The sequence below is a fragment of the Vigna umbellata genome, chromosome 2, assembly GCF_029865625.1.
Source record: "Vigna umbellata cultivar VRB3 chromosome 2, Vumbellata_1.0, whole genome shotgun sequence".
NCBI classification, from domain to species: Eukaryota; Viridiplantae; Streptophyta; class Magnoliopsida; order Fabales; family Fabaceae; genus Vigna; species Vigna umbellata.
The window spans coordinates 49,898,130-49,921,873 of NC_142166.1; the positions used below are offsets into that span (position 1 = coordinate 49,898,130).

Below are 23,744 nucleotides of genomic sequence, written 5' to 3' on the forward strand. Positions count from 1 at the left end.
TTTTCAAATGTTGAGCCACTTTTGCGCACCTCTTCTCTCCAAATTTTTGAGTTTCTCCTCCTTCTCTCTACAATTCTCCTCATTCTCTCTAAAAATCCTCACTTTCTTCTTCTGCTGATCATCATCTAGGCCATGTTTGAATTCTTTCTTGGTGGCAAGAGTTTCTTTTCCATCAATCCAACTGTTGTGTGAAGTGGGTAAGTAATTTCTCTCGTTCGTTAAAGTTTCTGTAATTTCTGATACATGCAAGCATTGTTCTGCTTGCATGTGTTCTCATCCATCTCTCTCTGAACCTGTTTCTGTTTTGATCCTTTGGTTGATCCCTTTTCACCGATCGGAATTGTAGTGGGTTGCTTTAGAAGTGATTGCTGGTTATTCAAAGTGGTGGAGGCTTAGGAAATTCCTAGTTTATTCAAGGTAAGGGAAGCTAGTGATTTAATTATATTTTCCTGTGTTTGGAATTGAGTGTGAATGTTTGCATGTATGAATGATGGTATGTTTGATTGAATTGTATTCAAATTTTGTGTTTGACCGAGACATGTGAACTGGATTGGAGTTCCTGTTGTAGAACGTTCGGTCAGTCTGGGTGGGAGAAGAAAATGTGTGAAAATGTGAGTGGTGAGCAGTGTTTAATAGGTTCAATGGAATAGGTTTAAAATAACTTAGAAATCACGTTTAGAGGGTTAGAAATTAAGAAAAATATCTTGTTTTGGTTTAAGAAGTGTTATTCAGAGATTTATTTTGTTGACCATTCAACTGTGTTACGTTCTCAATCATTAACTGGGTTCAGTCTATTAGCAGTATTATCTATTTATGACTGTTCGGTCTAATCACAGTGTTCTAATATTAAACTAGTGTTCAGTCTGGATAGAGTATCTAATAACCTCTAAGTACTTGGTCTAGTATAATATTAGGTATAAGTTTTTAAGAGTTTCAGTGTAAGTTATGAGTGTGTGGTTTAAACTCTTTGGGTTGGGCTAAGTGCCTAGTAGTTATTTTCTATGGTGGTCAATCAATAATAGCGTTCGGTCAGTTTCTTCTGTTTTGTCTCTTATGAACCGTTCGGTACTCTCAATTGGGTAGTGTGAATGTGTTTGGTCTCCAACGTTCACATGTTCTCTTTATTCTGTGAATGAAAATATAAATGACGAATGATAGATTATGGTAAATATGAGAATGTTGAACTTTTGAATACTGTGAAAGAGAATTTCAGGGCAAAATGTCTCATGTATGGTTATTGATTTGTAAAGTATGAATATGGATATGATAAGCTGGTGTTCATCCTGAAATTCTGAGTATCATTCTCACATAGAGAGAGGTATATCATTTGTGAGAATAGCAGGAGGTTCTACCACCTCAGGGTGCCGAGGTAGGTATTATGGGATTAACTTTGGGTAGTTACACTACCATAAGTGCAAGGACGACTGTAGCTACATACTCATACAATCCGGATGGTCAAGTTATAGTGTTTGGTTTATATACATATAAGAACGGTGGTGTTCGGTCTGTCTGTGATTAATTGTATTCAGTGTTTGCATGATGTACCGTTTCGGTTTCATACGTATTGAACTTGCATGAATTGTATTTATGTGCCTATAATTAAATTACATCAGTTTACCCTACTTTCTTGTTTTGTCTTGTTATGTCCGTCCGATTATCTTTTCTTTTGCAATGATCATCCTGGGAATGTGAGCAGAAGGTGATGAGTGTTCGGTGGAGCAAGCATTGGAAAGCGATGATCCTGTTGCTTAGGTTAAGACCGCTCAGTCATTAGTTGTGTATGGTTTTAGATTTGATCGTTCGGTCAATAGGTTTAACTTCTCTTTTGTAAATCGATCGATTTATACAAGATATTTTTATCAAACTTTTGTTATTTTGTAAAATTTTTAGTTTTATGATTATTTTGTATAACTGAAATGTTAAATACTCTACTAACTCTTGATGAACTCTTCTATCTTATTATTATATGTGATTAATGTATGATATATTGTTATGATATATTTTGAGATGTTACATGGATCTTGATTAATCATTTACTAATATAGTTAAATTAAATATTAGTTATACAAACAATTATTTGATTCAATTAATTGTTTACAATATTATTATTTTAAAGATGAAGGGGAAAACAAAGAGATTATCAAATAATAAATACTATTCTATCTTTCATAACGTTTCATGGATAAAATAATCTTCAATCAGCTCATTCGGCTAGATTGGATAACATTTACATTAAAGAAAAAAAAAATCTTTTGTGTTTATATGTTTACAGTGCAACTTTATGTCTAGGAACTAGTAGAAATGATAGAAAGATGTGCACCCCGTCTAGTAGCCGGCAATGGTAGGTGGAGGGGGTGAAGCATAAGAAGAGCCGAAGTGAGGGGGAAGGACGACGTCTTCCATAGGAGGCGAAGGAGTTGGTGTAGGAGGTGGTGGAGACTGCACTGGTGGCGGTGGAGAGTACACTGGAGGTGGTGGAGAGTACACTGGAGGTGGTGGAGAGTGAACAGGCGGCGGAGGAGAGTAAACTGGTGGAGGAGGAGATTGAACAGGTGGAGGTGGAGAGTGAACTGGGGGAGGAGGAGAGTGAACAGGTGGAGGTGGAGAGTAAACTGGGGGAGGAGGAGAGAAGACGGGTGGAGGAGGAGAATGGACGGGTGGGGGAGGAGAGTGAACGGGTGGGGGAGGAGATTGGACGGGTGGTGGTGGAGAATGCACTGGGGGGGGAGGGGAGTGAACCGGTGGTGGAGGAGAGTGAACCGGTGGAGGAGGAGAGTGAACCGGTGGTGGAGGAGAGTGAACCGGTGGTGGAGGAGAGTGAACCGGTGGGGGTGGAGATTGAACAGGGGGTGGTGGGGAGTGGACAGGTGGTGGAGGAGAGTAGACAGGTGGTGGAGGAGAGTGGACAGGTGGTGGAGTTCTTTCACGATTCTTGGGTGATTCGCTGTGGGTATCATCCTGTGGTGGTGGTGAGGGTGTGGGTTGTTGAGGCGTGGGGGGAGTGGGTTGTTGTTGTTGTGGAGTTGGGGTAGGTGGTGGCTGTGGCTTAGGTGTCGGAGGGGGAGAGCTGGGCTGTTGCTGTTGTGAAGGGGTGGGTGGAGATTTGGGCTGTGGTGATGGTGTCTGTTTCTCACTTTTAGGTGGCGAGGGTGACTTAGACGGCGTTGATGGAGAACCGGAAGATGGAGAGCCCCCATGGCCACACTTGTTTTTGCTACAATCCACAGGCTTGCTTATCACCTCGTTACAAACGTTTGACTGTTTTTGCTTTGGCCTATCTGGTATGCAATTATTCTCATCCTCCAACAGAGGCTCTTTCTTTTGAGGTACGCAACCTTCTTCCTCTCCGTTGAAATAGTTATCGGCGAATGTGAAGTTCACCAAATGGGGCAAGCTGCAAACATTACGAGGGACAAAACCTGTAAACTTGTTATGTGAAATGGACAAGTACTCAACGTTCTTAAGCCCATTGAAGTTCCTCGGCAACACGCCAACGAAGTTGTTGTAGCTTATGTCAAACACCGTAACTTTTTCGAGTTTTCCAATTTCTTCTGGCAAGCAACCGGTGAGGTTGTTGTTGACCAAAACAAACTCGTTTAGCGACTTCATTTCGCCGACGCTGGAAGGCACGCATCCTGAGAAATTGTTATTGGCAATAACCACAACCGTGGCTGGAGTTGATCCTATGTTCTCAGGAATATTGGACGAGAAGCGGTTGTTGTTCACAAATATAGCGTCGAAACTTTGTTTGAAAAGCTTAGGAGGCAATTCCCCTTCAAAGTCATTGAACCTGATGTCAATGTATCTGAGTTCTGAAATTTCAAGCACGTGTTCAGGGAACCGCCCAACAAAGCGGTTGTTGCTGATGTCTAGCTCATAGAGAATCCGAAGGTTGGAAAAGCTGTGTGGGATGATCCCGCAAAACCTGTTGGAGTTTATATGCAAAAGTGCAAGGTCAGTTAACAGACCAACTTCTGGGGGAAGGTAACCTGCGATGTCTGCATGGTTAAGATCAATCCCAGCCACAACTTGGATATTTTTGTCATCAAGAGCCTGTGCACAAAAAACTCCATTGTAGGAGCAAACGTCTTGGCCCGACCAATTTGATGTGAAATTTGAGGGGTCTGAGTAGATAGCTTTTTTCCACGCCTCGAGTGCAATGTATGCAGCTTTTAGCCTGGTGTGAGCGAATTTTAGGTTTGTTTTGTAGTTACTTACGTAGTTGTCGGGCAAGTCCTGATTCTCCTCCAAATGCATCATTTGGCGACGAGCAATGAAAGAGGCTTCGACATCGGAAAGTGCATGGGAGAAAGATGATAGTGATGAGAAGAGGAATAGGGAGAGTAAGAGAAAGAAGCTGGAGGCCATTCTGAGAGAGATGATGCATTAGGTTGGAAGGGGAAGAGTGCTTATAGAGGTACGTAGGAGGAGAAGAGAAGGTTAAGTTACAAGCCATACGAGAGGCTCTGCTGTGATTTCTCAATTCCAGGCCACAAAAATAGATAATCTTCTTTCTTTCTATTTTCTCCTTATTCTTAACCTCTTCTTCCTTCCACTGTTTTTCCTTTTAGATGTATTTTTGTTTCAAAACCATAGATTTATTAGCTACTTACCTAAATTTATGTTTCTTCTATGTCCTCTGCATAGACCAAAGTCAACAGTTATGGCTGGTTAATATCCATCCACTGCATGCCTTCTCTTCTTTAACGTTTCACCTTTCATTCTTTTTGTGTATTCTCATAGTTTATATATATATATATATATATATATATATATATATATATGCAAAATTTTCTTATTATTTAAGCTTAATTCATAATAATTATTGCATAATAAGGTTAATATTTATGTATTTGATTCAAAATATCGTTTGATCTTTAACTTATATTTTTAGATATTTCAATTATTTATTTTTGTACATATATTTTTTCAATTAATGATTTAAAAATTATTTTATTCATTTGAAAAATGTACAATAAAATTATTATTTTTAAATATTACTTTAGTTCAGGATTAGGATTTAATGACAAAAAATATTAATAAATTTTATTTTTTTAAGACATCAAATTTCTTTAATAGAAACCAAGAAAAACCCTCACTTGATGGGATCTTTACTATATGTATTTTTTGGAAGGAAAATATATTTTTAACAATATTTTTTGACAATTATTTTACAACAAAACTTGTGATTGATATATTTTAAATAAACAAACCAATAAAATAATAACACATAATTTATTATTAAAAAATAATTAAAAAATTGTTAAAATATCATGATTCTATTAATACCAAACTATTATTAAGTTGAGGTAATTACTAAAGGACATGAAAACAGTATTAAATAAAGTTAATTACGATAATGTGATCAGAATTATTCAAATAAAAGATCTATAAACACAGTATATAGAATAAATAAATTATATTATATTATTACAATATTTATTACCAATAATGCATTTAAGGATTTGAACACCAAAATGTCCTTTACAATTCATTCTTTTCCTTATAAAGAGATGAAAATTTAAAACATCTTGACATAAAAGTGAGGGAATATGTGAAGTACTAATTACTATATATATTTGCTCTTACAAAAACATCATCACTGTATAAAACAACTGTCATCATCAGTCATTCTTGTTGAGCTTGCATCCTTCCTCGTGTTTGCACATAGAATGGAGTTTGATAAATGGATAATTCTTGAGCTAGAGCCACCACACTTTATCTGAAAAATTGTCTATTCCTAGGCAAAGCAACACGCACTGTAAGATAATTATGTGGCTTGAGGAACCACATTATCCATCAATACGGCAGAGCTTACCTTAAAAAATTATTTACAAATTGAGAGGACGAAGAAACAACAAATTATGTAATCATGCTCCTAACTGAGAATTCAATATATGACATTGATTAGACATAAGATCAATTAATAGTTTATAAGTTGGTGTAAATTTTACTCTACAAACTGGTTTTGTGGGGTTGAGTTAGGTTTAAAGTCCACTTCTAACATAGTATCAGAATCATGATTAGAGCATATCCTAATGATACTTGTTGTTTGTTGGACATATTGTTCCACCGGCTATCGGACCGCTATCGGACCACCTATTAAAAATGTTTAATCTCACGCTCGAGATGTATATACCTCGGCGTGAGGGGATGTGTTGGAAGTCCCAAATCGACTAGAGATAAGGCCAATTCATATAAGTGGATGCATACCTCACTTTACAAGCTTGATAAACGTGTTAAATCTGAAATAAATTAATTTGTAAAATAAACATTTTATTATGATTTTTCCAAATAAATAATAGAAATGGAATCTTCAACAGTTACTTTTAAAAGGAAGCAGAAAAAATACAAAGGCAAACCTAGATGGTGCATGTTCCTTTGCGTTATCACTAAACCTGTGTTTACTTGGACAATTGGGCATCACTATCTTTCATAATTTTTTACTTTTTAAATTAAATTTGGATACTTTAAAAGAATATCATTTATTAAAATGATTTTATATAAAATATAAAATATTTATCATGAAAATAAATTTATATATTAAGAGTATTTAGTTAGACAAAATAAATAAACAAAAAAATGTATTTTCAGTTTCTATATCTGATCGTAAATGTCAAATTTCTTTATGTTTTATATCAATGAATTTGATCATAATTTTTTTTTAAAATGTGCATTTAGTTTGTCCGACCTTCAAAAAAACTGGTAAACTTTTAGAGAAATAAACTGGTATTTAATTTTCTAAAATTTAAAAATGGTATTTGATAATTTGGAAATAAAAATTTGAGTTGGTAGGAGTGAATTGAGAAGTGGTGACGGGGTGGAGTTGTGACCCACCATTCCTTTTATTCATAAGCATCTAATCTGAAGTCCTCATCCGTGGCCTATCAGCCAATCAGTCTGGGAGCTCCTTATCCAAATAAATACCCTCTTTTTTGATCTTCCTAGTTCAAAACAACCCTTCCTATCCACAGCTGAAGTGAGTGATACGCGAGCCATTTGCAGCTTTGCTTGATAAAATATTATTTGGTGGGTAGCAGTGAGGATCAAATGGCAATGGCAACAGCTGTCGTATGTCCTCAGAACATCACCGGCGGAGCCGTCGTCAGCTCACCTGCCAAGACCAAGAAGAGAATGAACAGAGTGGTACACATAAGAGGCCTTAATTCATTTGGGGGACTCAAGGCTAGCAATGATGTTGTGGCCTTGGGGCTTCCCTTGAGCACTGAGAAGGGTTTCGCCAAGATTATGAGCTCGGTGAAAGCTGCAGCATCCAATGGAAAAGGAAAGCGAGGAGGGGCGCTTTCATCCACTTGCAATGCCGCCGGTGAGATATTCACAATTGCTGCTATCATCAATGGCCTTGTTCTTGTGGGGGTTGCTGTTGGCTTTGTGCTCCTGCGAGTTGAAGCGTGGGTCGAGGAGTCTGAGGTAGAGTGAAAGTTGAATCAGATAACCAAGTAATTAATTAATATCCACACTATATGTTCCTTCTATATTTCATGCTTCGTCTGTTCTTCTTTTCATTATGACTTGTATATCTATTTCTGAACTTTCATCGTTTTCTTGTTTCCTTCGTAATTGGATGATCTCTCTTCAATAATTTATTGCCTTCAACTGCTGCATTCCCAAACCTCTCCTTCCAACCTGGGAAGTTTCGGCCTCTGGACTGCATACCACCCAATTATTTTTTAAAATTACTCTTAAATTGGGCACACCTTAGGTGCAATTAAGCATTTCCAGTTATCTTTGTGCTTAACAATTTTTAAAAATAAAGGCAAACACGTCAATATTGCATTTTTTTTAAAACGATTAAACATAATCTTGGTATTTTCACAGATTGATATGAATTTTAAAGATTTAATTTAACCGCGCTCGCAATTTCTTTGAATCGTCTCACATCAAATTACAGATTGCTTCGAGTGTTTTACTCATCACAGTGCTAATGGTGTGTAAATAAAAAAGAAAATAATATAATTTTTCAGATGTTCTTAAATGGAACTTTTGAATTTTAAGACTGCGGACAAATTTATATCTTGGTATATTGCCACCTTCCGCTTCAGTTTCATTAACACACGAGGCTGGTGCTCCGCTCAAAATATACTATTATGTCAGCAGAAAATGTTTTGATGCTAAACACATTCTCTCAAATCGCATCTCAAATTAAGGATATAAAATCATAGGTATGTGTAGAAACTTAGTGAGACCAGTTACAACAAGCCGGCAAAACCACATACATGCTGAATGATACATAGAAAATGTCCCACGCTACCACAACCAGCGAAACATTTAGTCTTGACTCACTCGTTAGGTGAATTTGTGCGACGTGGGTGGGCATGGCCAGCAACCGAACCCCTGTTAATATAAGATTTCGTAAGTTGTTTCACAATGATTTGTTTGCAGCCATCATTCTAAAAACTGGAGTTTGGGATAGACAAGGCATGGGTGGGTCAATAATGGATAGGGCGTGGGTTAAAAATGGGAAATCCTACGGAGTTTCAAACATAAAGTGTTTGCAACCTGTTATCCCAGACGATGACAAAAATTTCTAATGAATTGCAGCAGTCAACATTCTACCTCAAGAAGATAAATAAGCGTGTTAAATTTAATCACACTATTAAGAAACTACAATTGATAAAACATTTATGAAACTAAAATCATTGCGGCTGCCAAAAAGAAGCAGATGACTCTGGACCAAAACTCCAGCCAGAAAATAGTTAACCAGGATTCTATCATTGTGCAAACAGCTTTCTCACACCGAGGGTCTCTGACACGCAGCAAACAGTTGCCAGCTAATAAAAGCCATCACCAGAGATGTGAACAGCTCAAAGCCTACCACTTTAGGAAAGTGCCACCCCAATCCACGCCTCAGATAGCTGCAGAAGACATTGTTCATCAAATATCACACTTCAGTAAATGACATATAAAATGATTTTTTAATGGCTGACTAAATAATTACACTACCATATACCCAAGTAAAATATCTAATACTAGTACAACAGCATATGATGGGTAATCTGATCGTAATGGAATCATTTGCACAGCGAGATGAGGTAAGCTCAAGACTTATGTTATGCTTGGTTCTCAATCCAAAGACTTGTATTGCATAGGAAAAAAATAGTAGAAATTTTTTAATATGAATATGAAATTACACATTTACAACGGATAATGATACTTTGACAATATTTTTTTGACAACATTTTAACATCATTTACGTGTTATTCTGTGATTAGTCCATGTTGGTGTTTATGATTATTATTATTGATTGTAGAGTAATTTTGGACCAATCATAGAATGACACGTAGACGATGTTAAAATGTTGTCAAAAAAATATTGTTAAAGTATCATTATCCTTTACATATCATAACAGTAACTGTAATGAATCAGGGAAAGACCTTGTGATAGATGGCATGGTTGCTACAATCCCGGCACTCAAATAAATAATAGGGATGAGGGTCTTTGGCTTATTTTTTCGAAGCCACATCAAAGATCCAAGTGCAGCAAGGGATATACTCAACACCTGTAAAGAGGCAAGGGCAGAAACATTTAAAGTTACACATAATACATATGCTACAAACTGCACATGAATTAAGTCGTGTTTTCACTAATAACACTTACCAACGTAGACAAACAATCTCATCATTTAAATGAATGTAGAATTAAAAGAAGTTCCAAATTCCAGGAAAATAATACTGATGAGGACTGTATTTCAGTATTAGAAAGAAAACTAAAAAATAAAAGACTCTGAACGAAAGGACATACCAAATTCGCATTAGCCTCAAGGCCCTGGAGAATGTAATCCCAAGTAAATTCTAATCCTCTGGCACCAACCCAAAGAGGAGCCAACCGATGCAGTACAGAGTCAGCAAACGCCCAGCCTGTCACAAGAAAAGTGCCACCAAGACCCAGATATAAGAGAAGCAAAGTGACACAAGAAACATAAATGGTTGACCCTAGAAGAAGAATATCACTTTAAGATATACATAAATAAATTGTACAAAATGGTATAGCTTGTCACACATACCAAGTCCAACTGCTTGAAATTTATGATTCTGCGAGATATTCCTGTGAGTCAACTGGGTCAAGGCAAAATAAAGCCCAGCAACATCTATAAAACCTATTAATGCCTTCAAAAACTCCTGAAGAATAAAGGCCTTTGTTACCATTCGAGACAAAATCTTAATAACAATGACTCTAAATAGACATTGAGAGTATCTGGGGTTTCAAATTATAAATTGACAGCCATCTATTGTTAAGTTATGTGCCTTCAATTTGTTGTCCAACAGAAATTTGGATTATTCTAAAAAAAATATGGAGATTAGTTCCTTACACCAGAGTGCTTCATAATTCCTCAAACATAGGCAGCACAACAAATTCTTGAAATATAAGGGTATCTATCTTGGAGGATACTTCATAAGCAAAAATGATTATTTTATTCCCATCTCTATTATGCATGAATGAAGAGTCCTTAATTTGGTAGGAAATGAAACGGTGATTTCTTTCTGGGCATTCACAGACAAGTAGCCTATTCACTACACTCTACGCTGAAAGGTATTGGGTTCTTGTTTTATTACCTTGTTTATATTATTAATTTCAGTTGTGATTTGTGTTTCATTTTATGCCGATTCCAAGCATATATTAAAAGCATATGGGAAGGGATTAAAAGTCATAAACACAATTGCAATTTGCAATCTTCAGCAAACCAAATACTAGAAAGGGGGAGAATCATTCCTCTCCACTCAGCTCTCATTCTGATAAATCAGTATGACTATTAAAAACACCTGCCTACTTCTCATTTTGGCATGGCATACTCTTCACTTTCAGTGTCTATATATGCAACTTTAACAAGTACCCTTTACGTTCATGTAGCCAATACACACACTGCATCTCAGTGGTTAGCATACTAGTATTATGGTGAAGGAGAGTTCAATAAAGATATCAAAGAATAGAAAACAGAATGCAAGCATGATATGATGATACTGAGCATTGATTTATTCATTTAATTTTTGCGAAAAACAGTTCACCTATAAAATTTGGCTGTTTTTCTAACAAGTAATAGGAAATTCCCAATGGCGAGTATGATATCAAACTTCACTGTCTCTACAATCTAAACCTTATAATTTAAGATAAAACTATGAATTGAGCAAAACTTGACACAATAATAATTGTGTTGTGTTGTTAGCTTGGGAACTCAGATACGACGTGAACATAGGGGCATAGCAAATGTTAAACATCATAAGATATGAAACAAACAGCTATAATTAACTCTTTGAAATTACTGTAAATTAAAAATCTTAAATTACAAGATAGAAATCAAGTTTTACAAGAGACACATGTCATTGTAGATGATCAGGTTTATCTAATTCTTATGGTATTTCAATTTACATCGGTATAAAGGTTAAAAAGGAAAATCACAGAAGTACAACTAAAAAGTATTATAGCTTCTAAATGTCAATGCAGTGTTCGACATAACTACTTTAAGTGTCTGTGAATTTGTAATAGCTCTCAGGTATACTATAAAAACGTAAATGTTCGGTCTTCATTTAAAGATTAAAATTTGTTATTCAGCCTCCCTACATGGACAGTATACATAAATCAAATCAAGCATAGTCATAAGGGACAATTCGCATACATACCTGATACGGATCAAAGCTATCACTCTCCGATACCTTGAGAAAGGTAGCTAAACAAATAAGCTGCACAGCCAGAGAGTCAGACAAAAAAAGAGTCAGATTGTCACCTTACTTTGAGCAACGACACAACAATAGTTAACAAATCAATGTATTCACCAACCTTCACCAACGCCGTCGCAAGATAAACTACAGCGGCTTTGATAGAGGTGCCGAGTGTATCATACTCAGATCTGCATTTTGAAACTACTTACTTAAGTAACACATTAAACAACGTACAAGACCTAGTTTTGACATCGCAGTAAAAAGGGGGAAATTCAAAAATTCAACAGACACACAAGATTTATAGTTCATCGAAAAATGAACAGGGTTCCCGATAGTCTATTGATTACATCTATGAATTGAAAGAACATTACATAAACAAGTTATCGGCAATACGTATGAAAACAAAGTTTTTTATACCAATTGAAGCAAGCGAAGTTAATTGAGTATAAAATAGATAAGTTAAGGGCTAATTGTTTAAGCAATTGAAGTTTAAATGAAGCCGAGAAACGTATATAGATCTGATGCGCGAGTTGTGAATAAAAGAGAAACGGAGAGAAGAGAGAGTTACAAGGGCGTGGCGGAATAGTAGACGGCGTGGGGACCGAAGGTGAGAATCGCGCAGTTAAAGAAGTGAAAGACGGTCATGGCTCTTCTCTCTGCAGATCCAAACGAGAAGAAAACACTGAAACACGCTCACTTCTTCGACTTCACCTTCTTCTCCTTGTTCTGTCCTCTATCCACTCCGATTTACTACTTATGACGTAATATTTGGGACTACTTCCCAGTTAATCTTAAATTTTGATTTGGGTTTCAAGAAACCTGTTCCTTTTAATCTTAAAACCTAGGATTTCACCCTTATTTACAACAGACTAAATGTTTACTTCCGTGTAACTCAAACACACAAGTTATATTTTTCATTCGAAATATTTATTAAATTATGTAAATTGCGATATAAAAAAATAATTGCACATTTTTTTATTTATTAAAAATATTAAATATTTAACTTAACTGAATTATGCACTAGAAATAATTTAATTTATATTTAATATGCTTAATACTAAAATAGTTGTAATTGATAATAAGGATTAAAAATTACTAAAGATATTTTAAAATAAAAGACTAAAAATATTATATCTATATTAACTTAAAATATATTTAAATAAAGCGTTTTATATTTGTTTTAAATGGTATTAACATAAATATAGTCTATGTGTATATATTTTTAAATATTTTATTATTGTAATTTTTTAATTTAGTTAATTTGATTTATAAAAGATAAAATGACATACTAAAAATGTTTAAAAAAAGGATTAATTAATGAAATTATTAGAAAAAATACCAATTTTTAGAGCTAAAAAATTATGATTACATAAAATAGGGTACAATAGGAAATCTAGGTTAAAATTTTTAAATTAGAAAAAATAACTAAATTATAAAGATAAAAAAGAAATGTGAGTTAGGAGAGTATTACCAAATAAAATATAAATTTTTAGTTAAATTTTTAATCTAAATTACAGCAAACTTCAAAATATTACTAAATAAAATATAAGTAATGTTTTAGTAAAAATTTCAATTCAAATTTGAAAGTAGAACAAATCAATATTTTTTGTTTTTTTTTTTCATAATTTGTCTTTTGGTTATGGATCTTACAATGATTTCTATAGTGAACTTTTAATCTATCATTTATGTTCTTGTGTTTACAATCTTTGTATTTGGATATTATTTAGCATGCATTTCACTGTAATTTAATTTGACGATTTATGACTTTTAAATCCTTCTAAATTATGCTAATGTTCAATTTCACTTTCAATTTTGGTTTTCACTTTTTTGTCTTTTTCTATGGGTATTCTTTTCATGTTTTTGACTTACTTAGAGAACAATAATAAAAAAATGAAATATAAAAACTAAAGAAAAAATGAAAAATAACTTAAAAAATAACAAATACAATAAAAATAGTAATTATATAAGCGAGGATAAAAAGTAATAAATATGATGAAAAAATAAAAATTATTTAAATAAATGGATAAAAAAATAAAATTGAAACTGGTGACAGTCTCATGTAATTGTCATTAATAAATAAGTTAAAAAATATATTATTAAGGATAAAATTTAAAAAATATAAATATAAACAAAGAAAAAGTGTATTTCTATATATGTAATTATATAGAAAAATAGAAAATAAAAACAATAATCATTATTTTATATTACATATAGTTTTAATATATTTTTTATTAGTAGTTCTAAACGTAAAAAATATATTCGACTTTTTTTGGAAAATATTCCTGTTTATTCAAAACATTATTTTATAATGATCTAATATCATAATTTGAAAGTCAATATATATATATATATATATATATATATATATATACACACACACACACACAAAATTATAAATTGAAAAAAACAAATAACTTTTTTAATAAAAATATAATACTAAAAAACAATTTATTGAATATAAAGGTAAAAGATATATATATATATATATATATATATATATATATATATATATAGCATAATTATATTATTTATATTGAATAATAAATACATTACTTAGTATTTTATTAAAATAAGTACTATTAATTCATTTTAATTGTTAAGTGAACTATAATTAATAATAAAAACTAGAAAATACTGGTTTATAAAAGAATTCAAAACTATGAGTTATTATGTTAAAATTTAAAATGTAATAGGTCATTTTTAAGATCATTTTTTTCCACTATGTAATATCATTTAATTCAATTTTTTTTTCTCAAATAAATTCTTAAAAAAAATTCAAACTAAAGTCAGTTGTATTTTATTTATTAAGGAATTCATTTGTAGTTTTCAAGAGGCCTGATTGTAATATTTGTTTGCCCCAACCGCCTTGAAAACAAGTCAAAATTTAATATTTGGAAACTGATATTATCTTAGTTTTCTATTCTATAATGCAACAAATAAGAAAATAATAATTGACTAAAAATTAATAAAAAATATAATTTTTTTCTATTTTTATGTTATTTATTGGATTTTCAAGTAATAAATTAAATTAAAAATAATTGAAATAATAAAATGAAACAATTTAATATATGGAAACTAACTAAGAAATTAAAAAAAAAACTATATTAAATAATGTAAAATGAAAGTACTAGGTATTTAAATACACTGTTTAAAGTAATTTAAAGAAGTATATAAAACATACTACTAAAAGTAACAATATATTATTGATTAATGAAATAAGAGCCATATAAATAGTTTCATATAATAGCAATAAAATTCTGGTTAAACATAGATAAATAAATAAATATAAATTTAAAATTAATTAATATTATTTTATATTAGTGATTATTAATATAAATTGTAAATAAAGTGAATGTATATTTAATAATATAATATATGAATTTGAGTATGAAGTTATTGTTCCAATATCTATGATAAATAATTCTGATGAGGTCATTAGAAGTTAAAAAGAATGTTTGTTATGATTGATAGTGAGTTGGTTATGACGGAGGCCTTACGTACTCAAGAGTTATGTATGGATGTTATTGAGGAATTAAATAAGACTAATTGAACAAGGAACCAATTTGTGATGTGAGTTGTTGGGTTCATATACAGTGCTAGTTTTTTGGATCTTGAAGTTCATATGTATTGGGTAAAGAACTAATATGGATTAGTATTGAAAACATGACAAAAAATAAGTAGCATGAGTATTGACACTTGAATTAATGATCTATTTACTTTTAAACAAATGGTGAATAAAAATAATTGAAAAAAATTAAACCGTAAAAGAATGACTAGCATCTATAATAAACATAATCATACCACTAACCGTAGTCGATCATGATACGCTAGAGTTTTCATCTATGATATAAAATAAAAAATTATTGGAATGAATTAGAAAAAACCACTTTTGCTGAAAGTAAGTAAATAAGTTATGATAATGATATATACCGGTAAAAGATGCTAACAAACTAAACGAAAGAAAAATAATAATGTGGTATTTGTAAGGCCTAAAAAATATGGGACTTTTGGGCCTTATGTTGAGACAGACAGGCCCGTAAAACTAAGGACACCATGACCTTAAAAGGGATTTTTTTCAATCTGAGTTCATTAGTCAAATTCTCCTTCTCTCTCTAAACTCTGTCTTCTTCTTCTTGCTCTACCTTTTCTCTACCCATTCACAAATTACAACCGTTGCATTGTCAAATAGGTGGTATCCTTTCGTTCACGGAGTTGAGAGTTTCCTATCCATCCGATTAGTTTCCGTTTTGGACGTGTAAGTCAGTTTCTCCATCTCTCTTGAACCTAGGGCATGCAACTTTACTGGTTGCATGTAGCTGGTAGTCTTCCCCTTTTAATTCTCTGCCTATTATAGCTCTGAGAACTGTTTCTGTCTCCACTTTAGTGGATTGTAGGGTCTTACTGTGTGCTGGCTGTGTAAGGCACTGTTTGGGTTTTGCTACTATTCTGAGTAGTACTGTGCTTATAACCACCAAGGTAAGGGGAGCTAGTTATAACTTTTAAATTTTGTTTTGGTTGAATCTGTTTTATAAATATGTATGCATGTTGAATTCTAAACTGGTGTGATGCTTGGACTGCATTCTTGATTTTAAGCATTTGGGCGTGATGAAACTGTGATGGATGGTGTGTGGATGAACTTAGTTACTGTTAATTGAGTTTGTATGAAGTGTTTCTGGGTAGGATTTCGGTTGTAGTAATATTTAGATAGACAGCTTAACACTTAGGAAGTATTTTAGGTCATTGGAGAGAAAGTAGGGTAAGGATTCTGAGCATCAGAAGTTTAGAGTGTGTTTGGAGGGTTAACACAGTTTGATTAGGTCCAATGGAACATGCTAGGAACATAAAATTGGTTTAGAACATGCTAAAAATGGTAAAGGTGGATTTGAGTCCCTAAGTTGTGAAAAATTGGTGTTCTAGAGTAGGAATTGAGTCTTAATTACTTTAGAATTGGAGTGGGAATGTTTATAATCATCTAGATGAGTTTAAGTAAGTATAAAACACGAATTAAGAGTGTTAGAAGTTGGAGAAAATAACTAGAAATGGTAAGGTCTGGTGTGAGTGTGTGATTCTGCAGAATTTGCGTTATGCAGATGATGCAGAGTCGCTATGCGAGCTGTCTCGCATAGCGAGACCCTGTAGAAAGTGCTCATTGTCTGAGTCATTCGTTGTGCGAGCTGGTGCGCTGTGCGAATGACCAGAGGGTGTTGCTCTCTGTTTGTGGATTCGCCTGGCAAATCCTGTCGCTATGCGACTGGTGGTGGTCTGGAACCACTGCTCATTTAATTCGAAAGGCGAGTGGGACGCATAGCGAGAGTTTTAGGGGAGTTGGTCTCTGTCTGGGTTCTCGCATAGCGACCTGGGTGCGCTATGCGAGGGACCCAAAGTCTGACACTTATTCAGACTTAATTCGCAAGGCGAGCTGGGAGGGTGCGCTATGCGAATAACGCCAGTTTCGCCTTGCTAGGGTGGTGCGCTGTGCGAAACGTTCGGGGTTTTATTTTCTATTTTCTCTTTTATATTGTTTCACTTAGAGTTGAATGTTGTATGGTTTGTGAAGTATGTGTTGGAGCAAATTATATCGTATGATGGGATTCAAACATGTTGTATACTGTTAAAGTGAAAGTGTGTGTGATTCAATGGTATGATTGGTGATTCAAAGTATGTGGTTTTAAAAAGTATGGTTGATGGACGTAATTCCATTATCTTCAAGGAGAAGATCCATGGTGGTGCCTTAGTTGTTTATAATGAAAGTAGGAGCTCAGTCTTGGGGGTTATCCTAAAACTTCAATGGTCTTTCTTCTCACGTAGAAAGGATTGAACCATGTGGGGAGGAGCAGCAGGAGGTCTTAGTCTTGGGGGCTTCCAGTATGCCTCAGGGCTTGGAACAGGCTAACCTCGTGAGTGTGGTAGGGTGGGGGAACCCAAGTTTCATAAGCCACCACGAGCGCAAGACCCGCCATAGCTCGACTATGATTCTAAAGTCCGGACAAGTCAAGTCTAGTATTCAACATGTTAGGATGTGTGTTTATCTTGCTTGATTGAAGTTAACTCTTGCATGCATATTGTCATATTATATGTTTTTTTATATAATTAGCTCACCCTTGCTTGTTGTGTTTGTGCTATGTTTGGGTATGTTTCCTCTTGTGATGATCATCCACTTGGATGGGAGCAGATGACGAGGAGGTGTCCCTGGAGCAAGCATTGGAGGAAGATGACGCTTAATCCTAGTACCATTAGGATCTCTTTACTTTAAATTTTGCATTTTAAAAACTGTAATATATAGAACCCATGGTATGTGGGCAGACTTGAGTACATTTGCTTCGCTTCTTAGTATTTTAAGGATGACTGTAATCTTAATATTCAGATATATGTTTCCAACTGCTTTCTATTATTATAATCTGGTGACGTTTTTATTATATATACACGCCGTATATTTTGGGGATGTCACAATATTTGATTGTATATGATATAAAAAAATATAAAAACTAAATAATTAATTATAATTATGTATTGTTTTGGTTTAAGGGATCAAGGTTAAATTTATTTCTCAAAATGATCTCCAAACTCTAAGTTTAGGTAAACGTTCTTCTTTCATTTCATGTTAAATATTATTTGGTCTAACCGGAGTGCTATATGTATAAGTAGGGATGACAACGGTTCGGATCGGGCACGGGCAGTGTCTACCCGCAATTCGATCCGACAAAAAAAAATTCGTCCGCTACCCGCATGGATACCCGATTAAAAAATATCTGTGAATATTTTAAAACCCGTAGATATCAGTGGATACCAGCGAATACCTGCAAATATTTAAAAAAATATACTTTTATAAAATATTATAATAAAACTTAAATAAAATTACAAAAAATATATAAAATATAATATATATTAAATTAAATTAAATATAAATTAAAATTTAATTTTAATTATATTTAACCTTATAAAATATAAATTAATGTTAATTTTAATTAAATTTAACTTAATAAAATATGATTTTTTTTTATTTTTTGAAGGTAGCGGATATCTATGGGTACGGATAATATAATAATACCTGCGCCGGCCCGTTTATAAACGGGTATTAAAAAACCCGCTACCCGCAACACGCGGGTAATAAATATTCGCCGGTACCAACTATTCTTTGTAGATTTTATCCGTGGATATCCGTGAGTGCGGATTTTTTTGTCATGCCTATATATAAGATATGTTAAAATTATTGAATGTTTGAAAGTGTTAGAGATGATTAATGTAACTAATTACTTTAATTCTATTTATTGATTTTGAGATATTCTTATTAAGGGATGTAAATACGATTCAAACAATAATAATCGTTAATTCGACCATTCAGTTTTCTAACCGATTCATATAAAATCCTAAGGTGATTAACGACCCAATTCTTATAAAATCTTAAGTTGATCGATCATCCAACTATTAGACTCATTAGACAATTATACTATACATATATAATAGTAAAAAATTGAAAAATCACGTCAGTCTTCCATATGATCGGAATGGCATTGAAGAAGGCTAAAATTGACTTATATAACAATCCGAATTCCGAACATAAACAATAAAGTGGTCGACCTAGGTTTTAGTTTGATAGTTTTTTTTAAAAAATAAAAATAAAAAATTTATTCATGAAAACATTTGTAATGAAGTCCTTATTTAGTTTTAGTTTGTTTTATTGAGAAGAAGTTTGAAATGAAGTGTGGTAAAGCAGTTGTTGGAATGGAGGGATATGGTTCCCTGAGACGTAAGGTGAGTGTGATATTTAATGGGGAATTTGGAGTTGAGAAGAAGAAGATAAGCTTTTGGCTATGCCGAACAGAACTGATTACAGGCACATGATTTTTCTGCAACAGAGTGGACCCCTGCATACTGCATCCACTACGTATTTTCAGCTACCTCATCACTTACCTACACCTTCTTCAACCACTTATCTCTGCCTATACCCTCAAATTAAACCTCTTTCACCTGCCAAAGATTCCCACCACAAATCAATCTCTCTACCAACTTCTCTTTTCTTTTCACTTCTCTCCTTCCTTTCGTTTCTCAGATAATTATTCATAAATACCTACAAACTATAACCAAATTACTCCAAACACACATAAATTACTAAGGATAATTCTATTCCCATGCATAAAAACAGTACTATTGCACAATCACTTGCCAGTACGTACTAGCATTTATTATCATTTATAGATTCAGAGTCTATGGTCCTTGTTCAAACATGATTTCCAGTTTGTTATTTATTCCATATTTTTATTGTTGTTGTTTAAGACTGTTTTTTTTCTCTCGTAAATTTAAAAGTAATTACTAAAGCAAAATATCTATCACGAGTCCATTTCATTAAAATATCGTTATTTTCTTTCTTGAATTAGATAAATAGAGTATGTGAAGTATTTTAAGATAATAATATCAATGAGAAGACAAACTTACAGAAGAGAGATTTAGTACTTCATTTCACAGTAAAAATATAAATTTTGTAAATACTAGAACATCAATTAATCTAAAATGAAGGGAGTAGGACAGTGATATTAGAAATCAATTTTAATTCAAAACTAATATAACAAGATTATGGATTTTTTTTATGTATTGATCATCTTATTTTTTATTTTATTAAATATGAAACTTTCAATTCACCTTAACATTTTGATATCACGATTAATTTTTTTTTGAGAAGAAACACAGGAGAAATTAGTATTAATAAGTTGTGAACAGATTCATACAAAAACATAAAAAGTCAATAAATTTATGACTTCTTTTACTTATATATTATTTATTTTTATTCAATATAAAACTTTAACCCACCTTAAATTCTTTAAAAAGAATATTGCAAGAAATAATTCTTCATACGATATTGTTAAATGATAGTATTATGAATTAAATAATAAAAATTTGTCAAAAACATTTTAGAATATTAAAGTTGGTGTGATGTATTTGTGACGTACATAACAAGAATATTAAATAGTACGTGTAAATTTAGGTTTACGTATGGTCTGATTGCATTCTCCCTTTGTTTAGTACTGTATTTGACCTTGTCCAGCTCTGCGACCAACAGCTATCCATGTCCTTTTGGGTCTTACAATCGCTCTTAGCCTCTTAGGCGAATAGGTGTGACTGATAATCTGAGATATATATATGTGAAAGAAAAAGAACCTATTCTACTGATGAGTTATGGCTTAGCAGGTTGAATCATGTTTGAAAATGGAGGAAGCTTTTGACCCTCGTTTTCGCTCATCACTGCATTATTATGGCACCAACGACTAACTTATAATGACAATGTGCCATTTGCGTACCTGCCTGCTTGCCTAAAAGCTGCCATGCTTGACAAAATGGCTAAAGCTTTTGAAGTTTTGGATGAAACAGCAAAACAACTCGTCGTACTGAACGCATTATATATACGAATATATGCTGATATTCTTCTTCAGTAGTGTAGATTATTGGCATTAACATCATGTTATCCTTATTTTCTTAATAATCACCGTTATCTTCCATAACTGTTTACTGTTTATGCTGCCAACCTACTGCGGTCCTCACCAACTTAGCTGGGTACAACAATAAACGCATGATATCTGCAAAAACAAGTGAGCTTCTCAGCAGAAAAAAAATTATTTTTCACGTTTACAAGTCAAAAATAATATAAGTATATACAGTCAACTGTAATAAATGGACTTGACTGCCACAAACTCTATAAATAATACAACTGATGTCAGGTACAATCATCTTCTTCTATCCTAATAAAATATATATCTCTTTATGAAACATATCTGATTTAAGCGTCAGGGTGTCTTCTGTAGGTCAACCACTAATCGGAAAGGATTACTTGAAGAGTTGGCCGATCGGAGCATAGCAATGAAAGTTGACCGACCCTCAGACAAATGTTATCGAAACATCAACTAAGTTAAGTTTTTAAAAAAATTAATGATTTTTTTTATAAAATTTGAAGTACATAAATTAATTTTCAATGTGTGTTTCTGCATTTTCAGTAAAAGCAAACGGTGATTGTTTATGGATGACTTGGTCTTTTTTAGAATTTATTATATATATTGGAGAACGGGTGGCTATATGTCAAAGACACTTTGACGCTCAGTTAACACAAGTAATGTTTTATGTACATTTTTTTTCTGACCAAATGACAACTCAATCACCTCTTAATTTACATTAGAGGCTTAATGAGTCATTATTACTAATAATCTGAGCATACTATTAGGTCATACTAAGCATTGTCTAGAGAAACTCAGCACAAAGCAGCTCATCCTTGAAGGAGGATGTCGGTCCAGATGGACGTGGATAGACAACCTAATCTAGGTGGCACTCAATCCCAAAGGAGAGTCTATTGTACAAAGTTCAACTAGAGAAGATAATTTTAAATTATTGAATTAAAGTAACTTATTTTGCTTTCTTTTTTTCATATATATATATATATATATATATATATATATATATATATATATATATATATATATATATTAAAAAGAACTAAGTTAAATTATTGTAGTTTAAAATCAAATTTGTTATAATTGACTCTTAAGTTTCTCTCTTCTAATTATAAATACCACTTATTTGCATATAAAAAATACACAACAAACTCATAAATTCTTACAAAGTGTCTTCTCCTTTATATTGTCTTTTAATATATTGGTGTTCATAGAGAAAATACATAACAAACCCATAACCTCTTACAAAACATTGTCTTCTGTTCTATATTGTCTTTTTAAGATATTTGTGTTCATAAGATGCAAAAATCATTCGTTGACTCGATCTATCTAATGAATTGTTATGTTTAAGAGAAAAACACATATAATTTTTGTTTTGCCTTGTGCACTCGATGCGTTTTCAGTTTAAGAACAACACTCTGAGTGTCTCAACCAAAACTATTTTTATTCCTTTTTTCAATTATAATTGTATCATATTTATTTTATTATGTTTGACTTGATGAATACTCTATTTTTATATTTTTGTTTTATTCTTATACAACTATTATTATTACTTATTTTTATTATTTTTCTAATAATTTTAGGACCGATAACAAATGATAAGGATTAGCTTTAGTTTTAACTTATATATACATCTTGTTTTATATTATTTGATTTTGAAGTTTCGGAGGTTTTTTTTTTTGTTTCTTTTATTAATGTTAGATGCAAATTATAAATATCAAAATTTTAAAATCTTTATTGTTTATAATTTTTTGTTTTTTTGGGATTTACGTACATTAATAAAAAAATTTAATGCAACAAAGTAAAAAAATTAATGGGGATTTGAAAACCCCCAAAAAAAACACTAAAATCAAATTATTGGCATTACGAAGGTTTCAAGATGCTAGAAATACATATTGTTAGAAGTAATTGGGATTTTACAAACAGTAGGAAAGTAATCGGGATTTATAAGTAATATTTACATATAATATTGTATTTCCTCTTTGATCTTTCTTCGAAACACTCATCTACGAGACTCAACAGAATGATAAAAAATCATAAAAAAAAATATAAGATATTAAATACAAAGAATTTCTCACCAATTTCTTACCCGCATAAAGTTGGAACCAATAAAAAAGTTAGCCTTATAATCAAATCTAGCCAATGAATCATGTAAAAAGATATTTATGGAAAATAATTGAGTTAGACTACAACCTTGAAGACGGTACCACTACATGCCAAACAATATACCTTACTATGTAAGATTAATTTTCAAACAAACTAAATTATAAAAATAAAATAGAAATAAAAACACTACAAAGAAAGTTCTTACATATTACAAGTTCCCATTTACTAAATTATTCAAAAAATTCTTATAAATACAAATCAATTTACTAAACCATTCTAATACATGACACTGCTATGAAAATGTGCTGGTTATCTTCATTACATTAACTTAAAGATGGATTGAATCTCATTTCTTGAACAAATAGTCTGTGGAATTAGAAGCCCGCGAATTATCGATTTTGATATCATATAGAACTATGTTTTGTTGTTATTATAATGTTATGGCTTTATCCCATTTTTCGAACAAAGCCAAAAATTTAGTCTGAAAATCATGTGGAAAAATCAGACCACATTATCCGTTCACAAATAA

The 23,744-nt window shown here is 32.6% G+C and overlaps 3 protein-coding genes across 3 annotated transcripts; 1 reads left to right on the top strand and 2 right to left on the bottom strand.

The window, feature by feature from the left end:
- Positions 1-2,155: 2,155 nt before the first annotated feature.
- LOC124824492 (pollen-specific leucine-rich repeat extensin-like protein 1) lies at positions 2,156-4,572 on the bottom strand. Its single transcript, XM_047296917.2, has one exon. It carries the CDS (start codon positions 4,366-4,368, stop codon positions 2,326-2,328), a length of 2,043 nt encoding a protein of 680 aa, XP_047152873.2. The 5' UTR covers positions 4,369-4,572; the 3' UTR covers positions 2,156-2,325.
- Positions 4,573-6,937: 2,365 nt separating this feature from the next.
- Positions 6,938-7,617, top strand: LOC124824512 (uncharacterized). The gene has a single exon (XM_088107314.1). The coding sequence runs from the start codon at positions 7,051-7,053 to the stop codon at positions 7,438-7,440; it is 390 nt and encodes a 129-aa protein (XP_087963440.1). The 5' UTR covers positions 6,938-7,050; the 3' UTR covers positions 7,441-7,617.
- Positions 7,618-8,536: 919 nt separating this feature from the next.
- LOC124824511 (seven transmembrane domain protein) lies at positions 8,537-12,464 on the bottom strand. The gene is made up of 7 exons (XM_047296937.2): positions 12,244-12,464; positions 11,794-11,863; positions 11,637-11,696; positions 10,025-10,139; positions 9,763-9,878; positions 9,396-9,520; positions 8,537-8,876 (listed from the first exon to the last, which is right to left on the bottom strand). The coding sequence occupies exons 1-7, from the start codon at positions 12,318-12,320 to the stop codon at positions 8,753-8,755; spliced, it is 687 nt and encodes a 228-aa protein (XP_047152893.1). The 5' UTR covers positions 12,321-12,464; the 3' UTR covers positions 8,537-8,752.
- Between the last annotated feature and the right edge of the window lie 11,280 nt (positions 12,465-23,744).